Source organism: Leucoraja erinacea, chromosome 5 (genome assembly GCF_028641065.1).
Source record: "Leucoraja erinacea ecotype New England chromosome 5, Leri_hhj_1, whole genome shotgun sequence".
In the NCBI taxonomy this organism is placed as follows: domain Eukaryota; kingdom Metazoa; phylum Chordata; class Chondrichthyes; order Rajiformes; family Rajidae; genus Leucoraja; species Leucoraja erinaceus.
The window spans coordinates 17,805,134-17,828,723 of record NC_073381.1 but is presented as its reverse complement, the minus strand read 5'-3'; the positions used below and the strand labels follow the sequence as shown (position 1 = coordinate 17,828,723).

The 23,590-nt window shown below is 49.9% G+C and overlaps 1 protein-coding gene across 1 annotated transcript; it reads left to right on the top strand.

Moving 5' to 3' along the window:
• Positions 1 to 23,510, top strand: slc35f3b (solute carrier family 35 member F3b). The gene is made up of 7 exons (XM_055635141.1): positions 1 to 362; positions 5,636 to 6,035; positions 8,098 to 8,317; positions 9,592 to 9,717; positions 10,706 to 10,898; positions 12,004 to 12,093; positions 18,714 to 23,510. The coding sequence occupies exons 1-7, from the start codon at positions 287 to 289 to the stop codon at positions 18,974 to 18,976; spliced, it is 1,368 nt and encodes a 455-aa protein (XP_055491116.1). The 5' UTR covers positions 1 to 286; the 3' UTR covers positions 18,977 to 23,510.
• The last annotated feature ends 80 nt before the right edge of the window (positions 23,511 to 23,590 follow it).

Below are 23,590 nucleotides of genomic sequence, written 5' to 3'. Positions count from 1 at the left end.
ATCGGCAAGGGCAAGAGCAGCATTGCGCCAAGCACCAGCTCCCGAGCACCAGCTCCCGCTGCATCTTCCCAAACAAGGGCGATGTGACGCCTTGTGATTACAGCAAACACTCGCTGTGTGTGTGCGTGTGTTTGTGATACACCGGGAAGACCCACACACACACACATAGAGGCGGGGATCCGTCGGAGAGGGGACCGAGGCTGCAGACTGCAGACTGCATCTGCCTGGGCGGCCGGTGCCATGCAGACTGTGCTGCCTCCCACTCTGCCCTTGAGCCGGCGTCACCATGAAAAAGCATTCGGCCAGGGTGGCCCCCCTCACCGCCTGTAACAGTCCGGTGCTGACCCTCACCAAGGTGAAAGGTTTGTAGGCAGATCTCTGCGGAATGCGGGTGGGAAGAGGAGCGGATGCCGGGGGGGGAGGGGGGGGGGGGGGAGACGGTGGTGTTTAAAGTCACGGTGCGGTTCAGACACAAACAACAGCTTAGGGGCAATGAGTGGAGTTTCTCCCACTTAAAGGCTGTGTATGTAGTCTGCAGGCTTGATTCAACTCTGGCTCCAGCGTTGCAGGGATCGTGTTATGACGATGATATCACAGTGAATGAGCGGCAACACGACATGTAACAGTGCTGAGATCTCCACGCTAATGCTGCGATAACTAAAAGCAGCAACTTGCAAGGAAACACTTTCAAAAACTATAATCCGTTATCAATGGCGTTCCCATGTTTAAGGTTGTGACATTAATACGGGTATGATAAGTGATTAACATATAATACCGATTTATATACAATGCTGATGTCGATGTACTGCGGTGATGTTAACATGTAATACTTAGTCCGTGAAACTATGCTAAGACTTATTAACACGAAAGCAGCGGTAACATGCAAACCACTGTTACTAATGCGTGATATTAACAAATTATTGATGTGTGACAAATGCGAGCGTGTGGGACGCTGATATAAAGTTAGCTATAATTGATTAACATTCCGGTACGGTGATACTGACTTAAACATCGTGATGTTGAAATATGTTGCCAGTATCAACGCGTGATGCAAATATTAATATGACTGTATCGCAGACAACTGTGTCCAAAACAGATGATTATGCACAGCGCTGTGATGTCAGTAAACAGCAAAGAAAATGACTCTGATACAGAAATATCAACGAGCCTGGCAAAAATGTGAGATTAACAGAATGGTGATACTGTGTGTCACAAAAATATCGCGATAGGGAAATAGATTTAATGCAGTGGTCTTAAGAGGTGTAGCACTGTTAACGTGGATCACACTGACAATCAGCGGCAGAGTGATTTTCAATGTTTACAGCAGGGAATTTGATGTGTATATACATTTATGCTTATCTATATATATATATATATGTGTGTGTGTGTGTGCATCTGATGTATATATGACATATATACACATCAGAGATATTAGCACATACATACACATTTATGCTTTTATATATATATATATATTTATATATGTGTGTGCGTGCTAATATATCTGATGTATATATGACATATATACACATCAGAGATATGAACACATACACACACATATTGCTAACTGCTTGTTACACACAATATTACTGTGTAACTTGTTTGTGGTATACACATACACACACACTGATATATGAGCAGGTGTACCACAAAAAAAATACAGTAATGTTAGTAACCAACACTGTCAGCAATTTACACATGGCAAATGTATATATAGTAAATGTACCAGAGTAAAATTGCATTGCACTGTGAGATTATTATATCTCACTCTGATATTATCATGTATGTGACAGTGATGTGTGAGAGAGAGACCACACGCTAGCACAATGATGTTATGAGAGTGCATTGTGTTATTAAATTGTGTTCCGTGGTGAGCGATGTTGCCATTTTGACCTGGTTCCAACTGTTCTGTTTAGAGTACTACTGTATCAGGAGCAGTGGAGACAGCTATTGTTTGTTTATATACTTGGTAAAACGCTTGCTGGATAGTATTCTTGACACAGTTAAAGTTCTGAAGCATCATTGATCAGTAATTCTCACCGAGCCCATTTAGAGCAGCTGGCCAAAAAGCAGAGGCCGAGGGGGCAGTGATTAATGTTTTCTCAGGAAGGGGGATTGTCGAGGCTTACAAAGGAAATTCCAGAGAAGAGAACAGGGTACAGTGAGTGGGAGGGATAAAACCAGGGAGGGTGCTGGAAGGGAGATGAGATCCAGGATCTGGGAAGAGAGTGGAGAAAGGGGTGAGTCAAGTCATGAAAGGATGCCAGAGCTTGGTTGCAAGTTTTACAAGTAGGTAGTGGGAAGCAGCAACTGCAACCTGCCGGGGGTGGGGGGGGGGGGGGTAAAATTTCACCCCGTGAGTGTGTGCACGTAAACACTGACGACTTTAGGTTTGTGTGTGTCAGGTGTGTGTGTTAGGTTTAGGTTTGTTTGTGTCAACCAGGTTTAGCTGGTTGAATAGAAGCAGAGAGGTTGGCTGGGGTCTGCAGGGACAGAGCTATGGATAATGGAGAACATGTGTGTGAGGAGAGGTCTACAAGATGTGGAGGCTTTGGGCAGGGTGCAGAAGACCTTCACCAGAGAGCTGTGTAGGAAGGAACTGCAGATGCTGGTTGACATAGAGACATAGAAATTAGGTGCAGGAGTAGGCCAGTCGGCCCTTCGAGCCTGCACCGCCATTCAATATGATCATGGCTGATCATCCAACTCAGTATCCTGTACCTGCCTTCTCTCCATACCCCCAGATCCCTTTAGCCACAAGGGCCACATCTAACTCCCTCTTAAATATAGCCAATGAACTGGCCTCAACTACCTTCTGTGGCAGAGAATTCCAGAGATTCACCACTCTCTGTGTGAAAAATGTTTTTCTCATCTCGGTCCTAAAAGATTTCCCCCTTATCCTTACACCATAGAGAGACACAAAATGCTGGAGTAACTCAGTGGGTCAGGCAGCATCTCCGGAGAAAAGGAACAGGTGACATTTGCGGTCGAGACCCTTCAGACCCTTAAGTCTATCTTCACCAGAAAGCTGCCTGAATTAGAGGGTATTAGCTGTAAGGAGAGGTTGGACAAACAGATTTTCTATGGACTGTGAGAGGGTGAGGGGTGACCTGATTGTGGGCTGTGGGGTGTGGATGGAGTAGACAGCCAGAACCTTTTTTACAAGAGTGTAAATGGCAAGGGGCTGGAGGGCAGGGGGACAAAGTTTAAAGGAGAAGTACGAGGTGGAGTTTATACACAGATGGTGCTGGGTGCCGGGAGTGGTGGTGGAGACAGGTAGAATAGTCGTGTGTGGGAGGCTTCTGGATAAGTGCATTGCCGAGATTAGTTGGACTTGGCATCATGTTCAGCACTGGCATTATGGGCCGAAGGGCCTGTTCTTGTGCTGTGCAGTCTACATTCTAATAAACATGAGACGATCAGCTGACCTCCCACACCCCTCCATCCTGACCACATCCCGGTAACCAGTGAGAGTCACCTGACACAGGGCCTGGCTGAGGTGAGAGATGATCCGCAGACCTGCAGTGGACCGGTGGAGCGGTCATAGAGTCATGGAGCCATGGAGGCATACAGTGTGGAAGCAGGCCCTTTGGCCCAACCTGCCCACACCGACCAACACGCCCTTCTACGCTAGCCATCATTCTTGCTATTGAGGGAGTGCAGCGTAGGTTTACAAGATTAATTCCCGGGATGGCGGGACTGTCATATGCTGAGAGAATGGAGCAGCTGGGCTTGTACACTCTGGAGTTTAGAAGGGTGAGAGGGAATCTCATTGAAACATATAAGATTGTTAAGGGCTTGGACACGCTAGAGGCAGGAAACATGTTCCCGATGTTGGGGGAGTCCAGAACCAGGGGCCACAGTCTAAGAATAAGGAGTAAGCCATTTAGAACGGAGACGAGGAAACACTTTTCCTCACAGAGAGTGGTGAGTCTGTGGAATTCTCTGCCTCAGAGTGCGGTGGAGGCAGGTTCTCTGGATGCTTTCAAGAGAGAGCTAGATAGGGCTCTTAAAAATAGCGGAGTCAGGGGATATGGGGAGAAGGCAGGAATGGGGTACTGATTGGAGATGATCAGCCATGATCACATTGAATGGCGGTGCTGGCTCAAAGGGCCAAATGGCCTGTTCCTGCCCCTATCGTCTATTGTCTATTGTCTATAGTACCATCTGCCTGCGTTTGACCCATGCCCCTCTAAACCTGTCCAATCCATGTACCTGTCCAAATGTCTCTTACACATGGAGGTTAGGGGCACCTGGCTCTGCGGGCTTCCAGTGAATTATCGAGTCTCCCCTTTGTGTGTATCCGGGGTTAAATATTGACACATCACTGTGTTGCTGGCTGCTCCGTTCATGGAGGTTCCACTGGAAACAGCAATTCAACATCCACCTGCTCTTTATTCCTCTCCCCGCCCTCTACTGCATCACCATCCCACTAATACACTGTGCACGCAGGTCCACACTCCCCCGGCCCTGTGTTGTGACTACACACTCCCCTGGTCCCGGACTGTGTGACTCCCTCTCTCTGCAACCAACCTCTACTCCCATCCCTACACCCCTCCCTCCCTCCCTCTGTAACTGCCTCCAGCCCCTACTCCCCTCCCTCCCTCTTTACCCTGGGACTTCTGCATTCATTCAGACCAAGCTGTTTGAGTTGGATCATCCTGTCATTGGGGGCTCTGCCATCAGTTCACTGGGCCCTGAGCTCTAACACTACCTCTCTATCTGACCTGTAAAGAGACTTTAAAAAGCTCTGTTTAAGACCTGCCACTTTGGCCAAACTGTCCGAATATCTCGGTACACATCAGGTTGTTGTGGTTTGTGCTCCCAACAGGAGCTTTGGTACGATTGACAGAGAATAAGTTTGACAATGATTCTTCAGTAAAGGCCCGCTGCATTGTAACGGAGCCACTCCGGGGGGGGAGTGTGTGCAGGGAGTGTGGTGGAGTGTGGGTGCACCTTGGGTGAAACATTTCCCAGATGGGTGGTACAGTGGCACAGCGGTAGAGTTGCTGCCTCACAGCGCCAGAGACCCGGGTTCCATCGTGACTACAGGAGTGTCTGTACGGAGTTTGTACGTTCTCCCCGTGACCACGTGGGTTTTCTCTGGGAGCTCTGGTTTCCTCCCACACTCCAAAGGTGTTTAATAGGCTTCAGTAAAAACAAATTGTAAATTTTAGTGTGTAGGATAATGTTAGTGTACGGGGTGATGACTGATCGGTGCGGATTTGGTGGGCCGAATGGCCTGTTTCCACATGTGTTCTTCAGGGCCGAATGGCCTGTTTCCACATGTGTTCTTCAGGCGTGTGTCTGTCAGGTGTGTGTCTGTCCGTCAGGTGTGTGTCTGTCACGTGTGTACCTGTCACGTGTGTGTCCGTCAGGTGTGTATCTGTCATGTGTGTATCTGTCACGTGTGTATCTGTCACGTGTGTGTCCGTCAGGTGTGTATCTGTCACGTGTGTGTCCGTCAGGTGTGTATCTGTCACGTGTGTGTCTGTCAGGCGTGTGTCTATCAGGCGTGTGTCCGTCACGTGTATGTTTCAGGCGTGTGTCCATCAGACGTGTGTGTCAATCTGATTACCGGTCACCCTGGCCACCGCACTGACCTTTGACTTTCCCCCCCCCTCCCGCCCCACAGGAGACGAGAGGCCGGAGGAGGGGAGTGGGGCGGGGGCAGGGGCCGGCTCGGTGCGGACGGAGACAGAGAGTCGGCAAGAGGCTGCAGCAGGAGAAGGAGGAGAAGGAGGCGAAGGTGGTGGTGGGCGGCGCTGGTGGAGGGCGGGACCCCGGTGCTGCGGCCGTCGCCGGCTCTCCGTGGAGCGCCTGAAGGAGGCGCTGTGGGGCTCGGCGGTGGTGCTGAGCGTGTGCTCGTCCTGGGCCGGCACCAGCCAGCTGGCCAAGGTCACCTTCCGCACCTTCGATGCTCCCTTCGCCATCACCTGGTTTGCCGCCACCTGGAACCTTCTCTTCTTCCCTCTCTACTACCTGGGCTACGCCTGGAGCTCCGACGAGAAGCAGAACCCACTGCAGCAGTTCAGGTAGGGCCACTGCCTACAACACAGGGACACAACATCGGGGAGGGTCTGTGTGTCGGGCTCCACAGGGAGGGGTGTCCATGTACATAGTTCCTGATGCCCCTGTCCCACTTAGGAAACCTGAACGGAAACCTCTGGAGACTTTGTGCCCCACCCAAGGTTTCCGTGCGATTCTTGGAGAATTTTGTCAGTCTTCCCTACCTGCTCCCACTACCTCCAACCTCCGGCAACCACCTGCAACCTCCGGCAACCACCTGCAACCTCCGGAAACCGCACGGAAACCTTGGGTGGGGCCCAAAGTCTCCAGAGGTTTCCGTTCAGGTTTCCTAAGTGGGACGGGGGCATTAGGAGGGGGCTCAGCATTGGGACACAGGGAGGAGTCTCTGTATCTGGGGCCCTTCATGACAGGTGTCCACGTTGGGGTCCCTCTGGGGGGGGGGGGGGGGGTTCTCTGTGTCCCGGACACTCAGGGAGGGGGTCAGTGTGTCTGATACCCATAGGGAGGGCTGTGTTTGGCGTTAGCAGAGCAACCAGAGGGAATAATTACAGTATAGACAAGTAACCAGTCTGAAGATGAGTCTCGACCTGAAACATTACCCATCCCTTCTCTCCAGAGATGCTGCCTGTCCTGCTGAGTATTTTCTGTCTATCTATGTTCATAAGTGATAGGAGCAGAATTAGGCCATTCGGCCCATCAAGTCTGCTCCGTCATTCAATCATGGCTGATCTATTTCTCCCACTCAATGGGTTCATGGACTCCCCCTGACCTCTCTAATCACCTGCTTGGCACTGGGTCAAGGGCCTGGCACTGGGGTGGCACTGTAGCAGGTGCGGGGCCGCAGTGCCCGCTCCTCCCCTGAGGCAGTCACAGCCAGTCCAATGTCTCTGGATTGCAGCCGGACAGGGAGCCTCTGTCTTGGTCAGAGACCCAGATTCATGATTGAATGGTGGAGTAGACCCGATGGGCCGAATGGCCTAAAACCGCTCCTATAACTTATGAACATGAGATCTGTAGGTGAATTGGGCTCTGCAAATTGTTCTTAATTTTGTGGGAAGTGTTGGCAAAAGTGGGACAACAGAACTTGTGCGGATGGGTTGATCGATAGTTGGCGTGGAGCGGTGGGACAAAGGTCCTGTTTCCATGCTGTATCAATCGATCCACCCATCAATATTTCAATCAATCACTTCCCTGGCCTCCAGCAACGTTGTGTTGATGACTTTGTTCCAGCTTCAGCTGCCCGGGGAACATCTCCTCCATGCTGCCCGCTCCCCAACTTTAGAGTAGGCCTGGGATGATGGGAGGACCGAGGGAGGGACTTCCCAGAATCCCTACGGTTCCCTGGACCCCTCCTTGGAACCCCAGGCTAAGAGGCCATTTTGTGCTGTTATTAAAATTATTATCAAAACTAAATGTATTCAATTATTTACAATAATATTTACAAAACAATAACAACCCAGCCACCAACATAATACAAAAATTACCAAGAGAGTCAAGTCAAGAGTGTTTTATTGTCATATGTCCCAGATAGAACAATGAAATTCTTACTTGCTGCAGCACAACAGAATATGTAAACAAGTATTCTTATTACTAAATATCAAATAACTGTGTTACAGTATAGACAAGTAACCAGTCTGAAGATGAGTCTCGACCTGAAACATTACCCATCCCTTCTCTCCAGAGATGCTGCCTGTCCTGCTGAGCATTTTCTGTCTATCTATGTTCATAAGTGATAGGAGCAGAATTAGGCCATTCGGCCCATCAAGTCTGCTCCGTCATTCAATCATGGCTGATCTATTTCTCCCACTCAATCCCGTTTCCCGATAAACCCCTGACATCGGTATTAACCAAGAATCGGCCTCCAAATATGGGGTACGTTACAATCCTGACCCAGGATACAGTCAACCCCCCACTGTCCCAGCAGTCACTTTGTGCCATTGACCAGCAGATTCCGAGCAGAGTCGAGACGGGCAACTCTTTGGGATTTTCTCTCGTTTGGCTGCAGAGGCTGTGGCGTTCCATGTTTCTGTGACCTTTGACCCCTCTCCTCCTCTTCCTCATTGCCAGGGAATGCTGCAGGCTTTACGGAGACGACGGATTAACAATCAAGATATTCTTTACCCGAACGGCCCCCTTCTGCGTCCTGTGGACCTTAACCAACTACCTGTACCTGTTGGCCCTGAAGAAGATTAGTGCCACCGATGCCTCTGCTCTCTTCTGCTGCAACAAGGCCTTTGTCTTTCTGCTCTCCTGGATAGTTCTACGGGACAAGTTCATGGGTGTGAGGGTAAGTCACGGCTCCTGGTCACACCCGGGGAGCAACGGTGGCGCAGCGGTAGTTGCTGCTTCGTCCTGCTCCCACCTCCCTTTTCCACCTTTCTCTCTCCCCCCTTTCTCTCTCACCCCGACTACAATCAGTTTGAAGTCAGGTTTTGGCCTGAAACGGCCTGGGTAGCATGTCAACGCAGGGTAGAGTTGCTGCTTACAGCACCAGAGATCCTGGTTCGATCCTGACTACGGGTGCTGTCTGTATGGTTTGTACGTTCTCCCTGTGACTGGGTGGGTTTTCTCCGGGTGTTCTTGTTTCCTCCCACACTCCAAAGACGTACAGGTTTGTAGGTTAATTGGCTTTGGTGAGAATTGTAAATTGTCCCTAGCGTGTAGGATAGTTCTAGTGTAGGGGTGATCGCTGGTCGGCGCAGACTGGGTGGGCTGAAGGGCCTGTTTCTGTGCTGTATCACCAAAGTCTAAGGGGTAAAGAGTGAACAGTCGTGGTTTAACTCCAGGCTGCCTTTGGTTGGGATGGGCTGTTGTTTAAGTATAATAGACAATAGACAATAGGTGCAGGAGTAGGCCAATTGGCCCTTCGAGCCAGCACCACCATTCAATGTGATCACGGCTGATCATCCACAATCAGTACCCCTTTCCTGCCTTCTCCCCATATCCCCTGACTCCGTTATCTTTAAGAGCTTGATCTAACACTCTCTTGAAGGCATTCAGAGAATTGGCCTCCACTGCCTTCTGAGGCAGAGAATTCCACAGATTCACAACTCTCTGGGTGAAAATGTTTTTCCTCGTCTCCTTTCTAAATGGCCCACCCCTGATTCTTAAACTGTGACCCCTGGTTCTGGATTCCCCCAACATTGGGAACATGTTTCCTGCCTCTAGCATGTCCAATCCCTTAATAATCTTATATGTTTCAATTTGATCCCCTCTCATCCTAAATTCCAGAGTATACAAGCCCAGCAGCCGCTCCAGGGCCGGGCATTTCGCTCTGGCAGGCGGTCCGTTACCATGGCTCCCAGGAGCAGGGCCCTGCGGTAGGCCCGGGAGGAGCTGCACCTTGATCGCCAAGTCAGTGGATATTTTTAAGGCAGAGATTGATAGACTATTAATTAGTACGAGTCTCAGGGGTTATGGGGAGAAGACTGGAGAATGGGGATGTGAAGGAGAGAGAGATCCGCCATGATTGAATGGTGGAGTAGACTTGATGGGCCGAAAGGCCTAATTCTGCTCCTATCACTGATGACCTTATGACATCTCTTCTCTTTCCCGCGGCAGATCGTGGCTGCCATCTTCGCCATTGCCGGCATCGTGATGATCACCTACGCCGACGGCTTCCACAGCCACTCGGTAATCGGCATCGCCCTGGTGGTGGCCTCGGCATCCATGTCCGCTCTCTACAAGGTGAGAGCTCCGGGGCCAGCCCGCCCACAGCAGTGCCCAGTTTACCCTCCGTAGGGTGCTGCTGGGCAGTGGCTTCGGGGGCGGGCTGGGCTGGGCTGCGAGCAGGTTGGGTCAACGGGGACCCTGTGTGCACGATTTTTACTTTTATCTCCAATTAGGGATACTGAGCAGGTTTGTAGGTTAATTGGTCATAGTGTATAGGATACGCGAATGGTCTGAGTATATAGGATACACTAATTGTCCATAGTGTATAGGATACACTAATTGTCCATAGTGTATAGGATACACAAATGGTCTGAGCATATAGGATACACTAATTTTCCATAGTGTATAGGCTCATAATCATAATCATTACTTTATTAGCCATGTATGTTTTGCACTAATTGTCGCTAGTGTTTTGGGACATAATTGTAAGTAAGTAAGTTTATTGGCCAAGTATTCACATACAAGGAATTTGCCTTGGTGCTCCGCCCACAAGTAACAACATGACATACAGTGACACTTACGAATGACTCAGAAAACACTAAACATTAATAATAATAAAACATTAATGATAAAACACCACTGATCAAGCATGTGAACCAACAAAATACCAGATCAAAGGGAGGCTACAGATTTTTGGCTGTTGAGTAGAGTAACTAGTCGTGGATAAAAACTGTTTTTATGTCTGGCTGTGACAGCTTTGACAATCCGGAGTCGCCTTCCAGAGGGAAGTGATTCAAAGAGTTTGTGGCCAGGGTGAGAGGGGTCAGAGATGATCTTGCCTGCTCGCTTCCTGTCCCCAGTGTATAAGATAGAATTAGTGTTCAGGTAATCGTTGGTCAGTGTGGACTCGATGGGTCGAAGGGCCTGTTTCTACGCTGTATCTCTAAACCAAACTAAAAAATGTAACAACTCTGACACTGCTTGGGGGGGGGCTGGGAAATGCCCTGGGACATCCGGCGAGCTCATGAAGCCCCGTATAAACACGTCTGTCCCTTACCTGCAGGTCCTGTTTAAGATGCTGCTGGGCAGTGCCAAGTACGGTGAAGCCGCCTTATTCCTGACTGTGCTCGGCCTCTTCAACGTCACCTTCATCATCTGCGTGCCTACGGCCCTCTACTTCACCGGCATCGAGCACTGGACATCCTTCAGCCTCATCCCCTGGGAGAAGCTGTGTGGGATAGCCATCCTGCTGCTCTGTAAGTCGTCTCCCGCCCCGCCCCAGAGTCACCACTGGCCATATCTGAGGAGAGATGCACTGGCGTTGGAGAGGATCCAGATGAGGTTTACCAGAATGATCCCAGGATGAGTGGGTTAATGTATGAGCAGTGTGTGATGGCACTGGGCCTTTAGTCGCTGGAGTTTAGAAGGATGAGGGGGGGGGATCTCATTGAAACGTATGGAATAATAAAAGGCCTAGATAGAGTGGATATGGAGAGGATGTTTCCAGTAATGGGAGAGTGTAGGACCAGAGGGCACAGCCTTGGAATAAAAGGACATACGTTTAGAATGGAGATGAGGAGGAATTTCTTTAGTCAGAGGGTAGTGAATCAGTGGAATTCATTATTACAGACGGCTGTGGAGGCCAATTTATTGGGCATTTGTAAAGTGGAGTTTCTTGATTAGTAAGGGTGTCTAAGATTACAGGGAGAAGGCAGGAGAAAGGGGGTTGAGAGGGAAAAATAGATCATTCATGTTTGAATGGTGAAGAGACCCAATGGACCGAATTTCTGCTCGTATGCCTTATGATTCTAATGGCCATTGAGAGTCTGAGCTGGGACAGGGTGGTGGGTCTGCACTGATCGGATGAGAGTGGATGAGTTGTGGGGTCCATGTCCTCCAGAGAGTCTACTGGATATTGTCTATAGCAATATTGAATGTGAAGATACCAAGAATTAAGAGGATATTTTGAAGGCAGAAATAGATTCTTAATTAGTACGGGTGTCAGGGGTTATGGGGAGAAGGCAGGAGAATGGGTGAGGAGGGGGAGATAGATCAGCCATGAATGAATGGTAGAGTAGACTTGATGAGCCGAATGGCCTAATTCTGCTCCTATTACTTAAGAACATGTTTTCTGCTCATCAATACCTCATTAGCTTTAAGGGGATGAGTTAAGGGGCTGTCCCACCTGCATGCGATTGCATGCGTCCAGTGCGACCGGCCCCGCGAGGCTGTACGGCTCAAGCGACCACGTTAGGTCGCGCTAGCCGCATGCAGTCGCATGCTGGTGGGACAGGCCCTTTACAGTTACACAGAACGGAGTCCTTCCTCCTAACATCGTGGTTTCTGTGTCCATCTTTCCAGCGTTCACCATCCTGATGAATTTCGGGATTGCCGTCACCTCTCCGACGTTGATATCAGTGGGAGTGGTCCTCAGTGTCCCCGTGAATGCTGGTAAGGAGGTTTCTCTTTTGAGTCTTTCACCCCAGACATCCCCAGAGCTGCGGCCGTGAGCGAGAGAGCAGGTGGCCACGGGGCCCACAAGCCTTCTCCTGGCCCCTGCTGTGGGTTATTCCGAGCTCTGCTGGAAACTCACCTGCAGCAGCTCAACAGCAAGTAGGATTGTGACAGAGTAAATCGGGCGAATGCTCTCAGTCCAGGCTGGGTGACACTGTGACAGATAGTTTAAAGAAAGAACAAGGGCAAGACCAGGGATGGATATTCTGTGAATCAGGGGAAACAGCGACATGGCTGAGGGCTCCAATTGTAATATTGACTGAAAGCTTGTGGATTGTGGCAGATGGCTTTAGGTTTAAAAGTTCACTATTGTCATGTGTACGTATCAAGGTACTGTGAAATGCCTTGTTTTGCATGCTCTCCAATCAGATCAGATAATACAATACATATTCACAATCAAGCCAAACTCAGTACAATTATAGAGCAAAGGGGAAGATACAGAGTGCAGAATATCTCAGCGTTGGAGTGCACCAGATCCAGAGGCAAAGTCCATTGTCCACAATGGGGTAGAGCTGAACTATCAGCAGCACCCTGGCCTGGTTTATGGAAGGATGGCTCAGAAGTTTAATAGCCAGAGGGGAAGAAGCTGTTCCTGAGCCTGCTCATGTGCTCTTTCAAGCTCCTGTCTCTTCTGCCAGATGGGAGCAGGGAGAAGTGGGGATGACTGGGGCAGGACAAGTCTTTGATTATGTTGGCTGCTTTTCTGAGGCAGCGTGATTAAAGCAGCAGAGGTTCCCTTGCGACCACCCACACACCTCTGCAGCATCTGGTGAGGACTGTGTGCCTTTGGTGACTGAGTGTTGTCGAGGTTTGAGGTCCCTTCATTATAGAAGATCTAATCGGGACATGAGGGTGATGAAGGCATCCATTGAGTTAGATGGGAGGTGTGGAGAAGGGTCTCGACCCGAAACCTCACCTATTGCTTTTCTCCAGCGATGCTGACTGACCCGCTGAGTTGCTCCAGCTTTTTGTGTCTCTTAGATGGGAAGGGGTTGCTTTCACTGGCAGAGGAACCCAGACTAGGGCAGCAGAATCATCGATTTAGTGTCAAGCTGTTCACTGTGATGCAGATAGAGACATCGGGAAACCTCTCCCTCTCCTCCCCTCCCATAAAAGCTGAACGTGTTCAAGCATTTTCCATGGTTCGCTGCGGATATGGACCTCATATGGGCCTTTATGTATATGACAAGTTTAGAGGGATATAGACAATAGATAATAGGCAGGAGTAGGCCATTCGGCTCTTCGAGCCAGCACCGTCATTCAATGTGATCATGGCTGATCATCCCCAATCAGTACCCCGTTCCTGCCTTCTCTCCATATCCCCTGACTCCGCTATCTTTAAGAGCCGTATCTAGCTCTCTCTTGAAAGTATCCAGAGAACCGACCTCCACCGCCTCTGAGGCAGAGAATTCCACAGACTCACAACTCTCTGAGTGAAAAAGTGTTTCCTCATCTCTGTTCTAAATGGCTTCCTCCTTATTCTTAAACTGTGGGCCTGTAAATATTGGACCAAACTGTAAATATGGATCAAACAAAGGCAAATGGGATTAGTGTAGATGAGGCATGTTGGTCAGCAGGGACAAGTTGGGCTGAAGGGCCTGTTTCCATGCTGTAAGACTATATGACTCCATGGCTACTGGGAGCTGAGGACCCATGTATTGCCCATTGGAACAAGGTACAGGTGGACCATGCTCTGACTGAATGGCAGAACAGGCTTGAGGGGCCTGAATGGCTTCTACTTGTGAGTGGAGGTAGGGAGTGATGTGGCCTCACCCAGAGCAGGCGCAAGGTTCCAGTTAATCCAGGGAGGATTAAGGTCCCATAACTGGAAATTTCCAGGAAAATCAGTTTGTTGCTCTTCAACTGTGCCCTTCAAAGCCATACAAATCTGTCATTGTTTCATTGGGGGTGGTGCTTGATCTTGAGAGAATACCAGAAGCAATGCCCCCCAGTTGTCAGTGGGCCTCGAAGACCTTTCTCTTGTCGATAGCCATCTCCAGGCCCACTGCACGCCAACCACCCCACACACAGCTAAATAGGACTAGCTTAGTTGGGGTATCTTGGTCAGCATGGACAAATTGGGCTGAAGGGCCTGTTTCCATGCTGTATATCTCTATGAGTTCATGGCGTCATAGTGAGATGCAACACAGAAACAGGCCCGTCAGCCCATGGAGAGTGACAACTCCATATCCCATGTCCACTAATCCTACATTGATCTCATTTCCTATTCCCCCTCCCACAGTCCCATGATCCACTCTCCCAGATTCTCCCCCTCAACCCTAGACACTAGAGGTGATTCACAGTAGTCTGTTAGCTCACCTCAAGATACTGGGGTTGTGATTCTGGAGCAGTTAGAAGTAACGGGAGCTGTTTAATGCTCGTTCAAATCTAGCACTGTAATGTGTAGTTTCACTGCAGCCCACAGGTCTCTGCCCCCTCCGCCGGCTGCTAGCGACGTGTGGTTCTGTGCCCCTGGGGTGGGTTCTGGGTTGGGGCCAGTGGCAGCTGGGAGCACCAGGTGTTGGCCCTTGGTACACTTCCTGGACGGCAGAAGGGCCACAGTTTGAGATCAGCTCCCTGCAGCTTGGCTATGGAGAAACCTCTGAGGGAAGAAAGCCAACAATCCTCGGCCCAGTCCTGGGCCCAGCCTGCCAATTGGCCTCGTAAACCCGAATGGACACAAAGTGCTGGAACACCTCAGCGGGCAGGCAGCATCCACTGGTGAACATGGATAGGTGACCCAGGACAAGGGGTCACAGCTTAAGGATAAAGGGGAAATCCTTCAGGACCGAGATAAGAAAAACATTTTTCACACAGAGAGTGGTGAATCTCTGGAACTCTCTGCCACAGAAGGTAGTTGAGGCCAGTTCATTGGCTATATTTAAGAGGGAGTTAGATGTGGCCCTTGTGGCTAAAGGGATCAGGGGGTATGGAGAGAATGCAGGTACGGGATACTGAGTTGGATGATCAGCCATGATCATATTGAATGGCGGTGCAGGCTCGAAGGGCCGAATGGCCTACTCCTGCACCTATGTTTCTATGTGATGTTATGGGTCGGGACCTTTCTTCAAACCCCTGGGCTGCAACACCACAAAATGCCACAAGGTGTCGCAGCTGTGTTACTTCTGCCAATGCACAGAGTGAAACCCAGAGTGCTGGAGTAACTCAGTGGGTCAGGCAGCATCCCTGGAGGACACGGATATTCTTTACTTTGAGAAAATGTTGCAGTAAAGCAGTAAAACTGACACACATTTTTTTTTGTGGAAATAGAGATGATAATCTGAGCGTGCGGAGTACAAACTCTCCAGTCTGAGAATTTAGAATTGATTGCTCAATAGAGTAATGTGGCGGATAGATTTCACACATACTCCATCAATGCCACTTTACAACACAGCATTGCTTTATTATTAGCGAAGTGGAACATCTCCTAGCGTCTCGCTGCTGCTGTAGTGAACACAATGTGATACTGAGGTGACGGATAAAGTGGCCAAAGTAAGCAGAGTATCGGAGGGAGAGGGTTTAGGGAGGAGGGTGTCAGCTGGAGGTTTATGCTCCATGGGCAAGTGGTTACATTTGGGAATGTTCATGACCTGCATTGTGGGCATGCTGCCATCCTGGGCATTGACCTGATCACCTGTAGAGTTTCGAGACACAGTGTGGAAACAGGCCCTTTCGGCCCAACAAGTCCACACCGACCAATGATCCCTGTACACTAATGCTATCCTACACACTAGGGACAATTTTACGATTTTTACCAAAGCCTACAAACTTGAGATTGTATGTTCTCTTTGTGACTGTGTGGGTTTTCCCCGGGTGCTCTGGTTTTCTCCCACATTTCAAAGATGTGCAAGTTTGTAGGTTAATTGGATTTGGTAATATTGCAAATTGTCCTTGGTGTGTAGGATAGTGCTAGTGTACGGGGCAATCGCTGGCTGGTCGGTGCAGACTCGGTCGGCCGAAGGCCTGTTTCCGCGCTGTATCCCGAAAGCCTAAAACTCGGCATCCTAACATGAGTGCACACTGCCCTCCCTGGCTGATGAAGGCAAGCATGGCGTAGACCTTTCTCACCACCCTGGGTACCTGTTTTGCCACTTTCAGGGAACAATGTACCGTACGTACCGTTAGATCTCTCCAGTGCTCTGCCGTTCTCTGGTCCAACCCTGGTTCACTTAGCGAAATGTAACAACTTGGGCTTGTCCAAGATAGATTCCATCTGCCATTTGTTTGTCCGCATTCCCAGATGATCTAGATCCTGTTGCCTTCCTAGATAACACAACCCAAAGAATATCCAAGTGTTTGTCGCCCTTTGATTGCTGAAATCTGGTCCCAGCACACTCCCAGATGGCCTACCCCTCATTTTGGGGCTGTGAACCTCAGTGCGAGGATCCTCACATAGATGCAAAATGCTGCATCAACTTAGCGGGTCAGGCATCATCCCTGGAGTAAAGGAATAGGTGACATTTCAGGTTGGAACCCTTCTTCAGACTGAGGATGGGGAGGGGGTGACTGGAGGCAAGAAAAGGCCAGAGCAAAACAGGGCCGGACCCTCATGTGGCCTCAGGAGGAATGGAGTCCACAATGGCCCATTGTTGTCCTGGTTCCCCTGCAGTGGGGAGAGCTGGAAGGTGAGTGTAGGGAGGAGGGGAAAGGAACAGGTGCACGAGAGGTAGGTATAGAGAGGGTAGATAGTTAGAACCTTATTCCCAGCGTGGAAATATCCAACATTCGAAGGCAGAGCCATAAGGGGAGAGGGGGAATGTTTAACGGAGATGTAAGGGGCAAGTTTTTTTACACAGTGTGTAGCAATGTTACAGAATTTTGAGATTTTAAAACTCAAGTCTGTAATTTATCCCATCAGATAAAGCATAAAAAGAAGTTTAATTTGACACCTAATTCACTTTCATATCTCAAGTATTTAAAAAGTTATGGACATTTTCATACTTGGAATTTAGCATCTTGTTCCCTATTGATTTTCTATGGACATAACAAAAAAGCTGTGATCGCGTGCTGTCAAAAGGCCATAACCTTCTTAAAAATTAAGAGAACTGAATGAAATTTTCAGTTATCGTAGATTGAAGCATTCTGAAACAAATATAAAATAACCTTACTTGGATGACCTGAAATTAAAGCATATAATTAGTTAGTTACCCAATTGTAGCTAATTTCAAACTTCAATTACTAGATCTAAACATCTATCCATTTCTTAATAAATGATTAACATTTTTATATAGCCTAAGTGTCCAAATAATATTCACAAATAATTAACAATAAAACATGATTTTTAAATCTCATTTACATTAATTTATAGGCCAAATGGAAGGAATTTGTGTTCAATTGCTGTAAATTAAAGTCCATTTTAAATCAGCTTTCTAGTGGGATCCTGTGGAACGTGCTGGTTTAGAACGTTCACATTGCGGTAGATTAGTGCCCTCAAATGCCCAGAAAAATACTGCGGGATATAAAGAGCCCAAAATGAGCTACTATAGTAAACTTTGTATAGGGGTCTTAAGAAGCCCTTTTTAATGTAAAAATAAGGTACATACCTTTAATTGTTTGCTTTATAAAACCCTGGGGCTGCGAGACGTCGCGGGTTTAGAGAGTGATTTTTAAACTACTATAACTATTATACAAAAAACTAATATTACCTTTTGCGACGGGGTCTTTCAGCGATTTTTCGTTAATGATTTACTAGGCTGAACATTTTCGATTGCAACAGCCTAGTAAAAATCGCGTTTTAAACCCGCCCCCTCAAAACAGCGCCAAAATCACACACACACGGGCTGGGGCAGATTTTCAACGACGCTTCAGGTAGGCTTAGCAACATACCTACAGTGTGGGGTGGGGGCTGGAATGTGATGCCAGGGGTGGTGGAGGCATATACGATAGTGGCATTTACGAGACATTTTGATAGGCACACGGAGGTGCAGGGAATAAGGGGATATGGATCGTATAGAGGCAGATTAGATCAATTTAACAGCACATTGTTCAACACGGACATTGTGAGCCGATGGCCCTGTTCCTGTGTCGTACTGTTCTATGTTCTATGTCACGGTGGCACAGCGCTTGAGTTGCTGCCTTACAGTGAATGCAGCGCCAGAGACCCGGCTTCGATCCCGATTACGGGCGCTGTCTGTATGGAGTTTGTACGTTCTCCCCGTGACCTGCGTGGGTTTTCTCCGAGATCTTCGGTTTCCTCCCACATTCCAAAGACGTACAGGTTTGTAGGTTAATTGGCTTGGTAAATGTAAAAATTGTCTCTGGTGGGTGTAGGATGGTGTTAATCTGCAGGGATCGCTAGTCGGCGCGGACACGGTGAGCTGAAGGGCCTGTTTCCATGTTGTATCTCTAAAGTTAAGCGGAGACCCAGCCCAGAGAACTAAGATTGCCTCTTCTCTCTCCTCTACCTTTCTCTCCTCCCCTCACTCTCCATCCCTCCCTCCCTCCCCCCCTCCCTCCTCCCTCCCCCCTCTCCCTACCTCACCCTCTCCCTCCTCCACCTCCCCCTCCCTCCCCCCTCCTCCATCCCATCCCTCTCTCCCCCCTCCCTGGATGCCCAGTTGCGGACGCCTACTCCACCGACATCATCTTCAACGGGGTGCGTGTGATTGCGGTGCTGATCATCTGCCTGGGTTTCCTGCTGCTGCTGCTCCCCCAGGAGTGGGACAAGATGGCGGTGAGGCTGGTCAGCCGCTTCCGTGTCAGCAAGCGGGAGGAGGTGGTGGAGGAGGCGGCGGCGGGCGCAGACGGGGGCTTCGCGGGACAGAGCCGGCGGAGCAAGGCCTCACGGACATCCACCGCCACGCTGGCCCACTCCTTCTAGCCCAGCGGCGGTGGCACGGAGCCCCGCGTCCCGCACTACAGCTACAATCAACAGCTGCACGGTGAAATGCAGGCAGGCAGGCAGGCGGGGGCGGGCGGGCACGAAGAGCTCATGTTGCATATGGGTGCCTACTTCGTGCCATGACCTTCAACGACACGTGGTCTGGTAAGATGGTGTGTCCTGGTGCCCTCCACACTAGACGGCCACAGACAATGGTGTTTCATTGGCTACGGATGGGGCTGGGGTTGGTGGTGGGAGAGTGATGGTGGCCTCAAGAGATGTTGGAGGCAGGTAGCGGTGAGAGGGACGTGTGGTCTCCCATTTAGCTGCCATCGTCCCCAGACTCCTGGCTTGTCCGGGTGTAGTGTTGATCGGATATTGACTGTGTACTCACCTCTTGCCATGTGGGCATGGGATAGAGTGGGCATTGATCCAACCAGCTCATCGTGCTGATGGGCATGGACACTACCAGCTCCTCCAGCCACTTGGGCATGGGACTGAGTGGGCATTGACCCAACCATCTCATCCTGCTGATGGGCATGGGATTGGATGGGCATTGATCCAACCTTTCCATCCTGCTGATGGGCATGGGACTGAGTGGGCATTGATCCTACCAGCTCCTCCAGCCACTTGGGCATGGGACTGAGTGGGCATCAACTGAGCCCTCACCCCTATTGTTTGGGCACAGGGGTATAGTTGTAGTTTACACCATGTCACTTGGGCATTTGGTACAACTGATACTCTGACATTTGGGGCACAGGGTACACTTTACAGCATGACATATGGGCATAGGGTAGTACTGGATACGCTGACATTTGGGTGCAGTTTTAACCCCCTCCCTGGCCTCGTGCCGATCTCTCCGTCACACCTCACACCATTGGGCAGCTCTACCCTTGCCCTGCTGACTGGTCCACTCAGCGACACGACGCCTCCAACCACCTCCACCACTCCCTGCATCACCGACATCCCACTCCACCCTCCGGACCTGCTGACCAAGACTAGCTCCCCCTTCCACTCCTGGCATTCTCCAGGCCCAATCCGGCCGATGCCTGCTCATGGAGTCTACCACCAGTGTGTAGGTGTTCATGGAGTCTACCACCAGTGTGTAGGTGTTCATGGAGTCTACCACCATTGTAGCCCCAGCTTGTTTCTAAAGTCCCACTGACGGCCTCCCATGCATCCCCATGGTAACTGGCGGAGGGTCGGCCTGTGGGATGGTTCATGCACGGACAGCTGTAGTGGGAAGAGTGGGAGAGGCCACATGTCCTGTGGACCATGACACGGATCTGTCTCTTGCCCGGGAAACGTCACAGATCCCATTCTCATGTCCTCCAGTTATTGTAACTTGGGCGGTGTGCTTCAATGTTAAGCATTGTGGTCTGATGTGTGGACCACCCAGTTGGTGGGAGCGAGGCAGACACGTAAAGGGGCACACCCCTTGTCGCAGGGTCACAGAGCATGGATACAGGCCCTTTGGCCCATCATGTCCATTCCATTCATCCAATTACACTATTCCCATTTTATTCTTCCCCGCATTCACCTGGAAACCCCCTTCTCCAGTTTTCTCCACCCACCTGCACACAAGGTGTGATATACACCTGCCAGCTCACCCACCGACCTGCATGCCTTTAAGATGTGGGAGGAAACCCACCCGGTCACAGTGTGAACCTGCAAACTCCACGCAGAGGGGGGTGGGCGGAATCGAACCTGCGTCCCTGGAGCTGTGAGGCAGCGGTCATATCCAGGCCTTCGATTGTTGTCTGTGTGAGGCTTGGGGGAAGGGACTGTGTGGCCGGTGACCGATCTACCTCACACAACCCCCCTCCCTCATACACTCGCACTACAGTCATCCTCCCTTTGCCCCAATCATCCTTCCACTGCCCAACTTCACAGAAAGGCTGTTTAGTGCCCAACATTGCCCGCTGCCAGCAGGTTAGACTTCAGGCTTGGTGCCCGTGGAACCACAGTTGTAGCCACCGGCTTGCAGCTGGCACATTAACCAGAGTGCTGCCCAGCCCATGAGGACCACTGCGAGAAAAAGAGGGATCATCGATGTGGAGCTCCCTCAAAAGCCCAGCGTCACGGCCATGACCTTGGTACTGGCACTGGGGGAATGGACCAGGGGTTGGGCTGAGGTCCCAGGGTGTAGGGTTCACACCCACCGTCTCCAGGGCTGAACACCTGAGCCCCAACTCACAGCAGGTTCACTGAGGGATCTCTGCACGGCACCAGTCCTGTGCATGTGCCCCACACTGCGACGTGCACTTTTAATATTAAAAACTGAATCAAAGCACCAACATTAAATGCAGGGGGGGGGGGGCGGTGGAGGGGGAACAATTGTGTTACAACTGATGCCCACTCCTCTCCCATCTTTGAGTTTTCTACTAGTAGCAACCAAAACAATTTTAGGTAGTGCTTGCATGTTCCTTCAAAATATTAAATGCGTCTGAATGTACGTGGTTTAAAAAAAAAAAATTCTGCTGGTCACTGGACACAAAGCATGACTTTCAGGTAGACAACACCATCAATGATGCATGGTCTTCACTGCCAACACCCACTCCCCCAGCCCCTGGTTGCCAGCCTGGTTGGACAGTCCTGGAGATTTCACCACCCGACCCCCTGACGCTACCCTCAACCGTCCCACCATCGGTCCACTGACCCCGAGTCACCCCCACCCAATACTCGCCCACTCAGAGCAGCCAGACCTACTGACCTTGACTCGTCTTCCCTCGAATCCAAAGCTTGTCAGCCAGCAGTGTTAACACAGACGGAAGGAGGTGAAAGCGTTCCGTTTTGTTACCCGTGAAGTTCCCCGTTTTGCTTTGTTTGTGGCACCTTTCCTAAGATGACCATTCCATTACTGGAGCCTGCAGGCCGACTCCAGAGTGTTGACAACCTAACCTGCCCCGGTGTTACATCTCCACAAAGCTCACGGACAGACCCAGGTCTGATCAACGCGAGCCACTGAAATCACATCGTTCCTGCAGGGGGTTTCTGTATTGTTTCCTCACTGAGCAGACAGGGTGTTGATTTCAGACAACACTGTTGGGGCCATGATAGAAGGCCTGCACCTCGCCCTTGTTAGGAACAGACTGGACAATACACAGGCGAAGGCTGAGGGAAGCAAGCGTGTCAGCTTCTAGTTCCATGGGTGAGCACCAGCAAACTCAGGGGACCAAGTTTTCACTCCCATCAGTCATAGGGATCCCAGCAATGTACACTAGCTTTCAGTTACAGGGAGACTAGAGTGAAAAAGATTCCTAAGGTGATATTTTGAAATCCCAAGTGGCTCTGATGGTGTGCATTTGAGTAAAAAATGTTTAGGAGCAGATGAGAACTCAGATCTGGCGAGAGTCATTGAGGGGAACTTGTAATTTGAGTATAGGAGCAGGGAGGTTCTACTGCAGTTGTACAGGGTCTTGGTGAGACCACACCTGGAGTATTGCGTACAGTTTTGATCTCCAAATCTGAGGAAAGACATTATTGCCATAGAGGGAGTACAGAGAAGGTTCACCAGACTGATTCCTGGGATGTCAGGACTTTCATATGAAGAAAGACTGGATAGACTCAGCTTGTACTCGTTGGAATTTAGAAGATTGAGGGGGGATCTTATAGAAGCTTACAAACTTACTTATAGAAGTTGGACAGGCTCGATGCAGGAAGATTGTTCCCGATGTTGGGGAAGTCCAGGACAAGGGGTCACAGTTTAAGGATAAAGGGGAAATCCTTTAGGACCGAGATGAGAAAAACATTTTTCACACAGAGAGTAGTGAATCTCTGGAACACTCTGCCACAGAAGGTAGTTGAGGCCAGTTCATTGGCTATATTTAAGAGGGAGTTAGATGTGGCCCTTGTGGCTAAAGGGATCAGGGGGTATGGAGAGAAGGCAGGTACAGGATACTGAGTTGGACGATCAGCCATGATCATATTGAATGGCGGTGCAGGCTCGAAGGGCTGAATGGCCTACTCCTGCACCTATTTTCTATGTTTCTATGTTACACGGCGAGTTGTGAAGGAGAGTGGATGACTGAAAGGTGAGTGGAAACAGGTGCCATGAGCAGTAAAAACATGGAAATGCACAACATGCAGGAGCACCTCAGCGGGTCAGGCAGCATCTCTGGAGAACAAGAATATGTGACGTTTCAAGCCAGGACCATTCTTCTGACATTGTAGATGGATGAGGGTTGGAGAGAATGCTGGAAGTGAGAAGGCACATGACAAAGCCTGGCACTTAATAGATTGATGGACACAAAGTGCTGGGATAACTCAGTGGGACAGGCAGCATCTCAGGAGAGAAGGAACGAGTGACGTTTTGGGTCAAAACCCTTCTCCAGACTCTCGGGTTGAGACCCTTCATCAGACAGGTAATAGGCTGAGTGGGGAATGTGGGGGTTTGATAGGCAGATGGTTGGAAAAGGCCAGAAGTGAAAAGTCAGAGGGTATGAGACAAAAAGATTGAAGAGTTGCAAATTGTGAAGCTGGAGGAAGGAATGTAAGTGGAAGAGGAGAAGTAGTGGGGCACAGCGGAATGGATGGGGGCAGGGGAAAGGGGGAAGACGGGGTTATAAGGGGGGTGAAGGGAGAGGGGGAGGGTTACAATGCCCATACCATTGG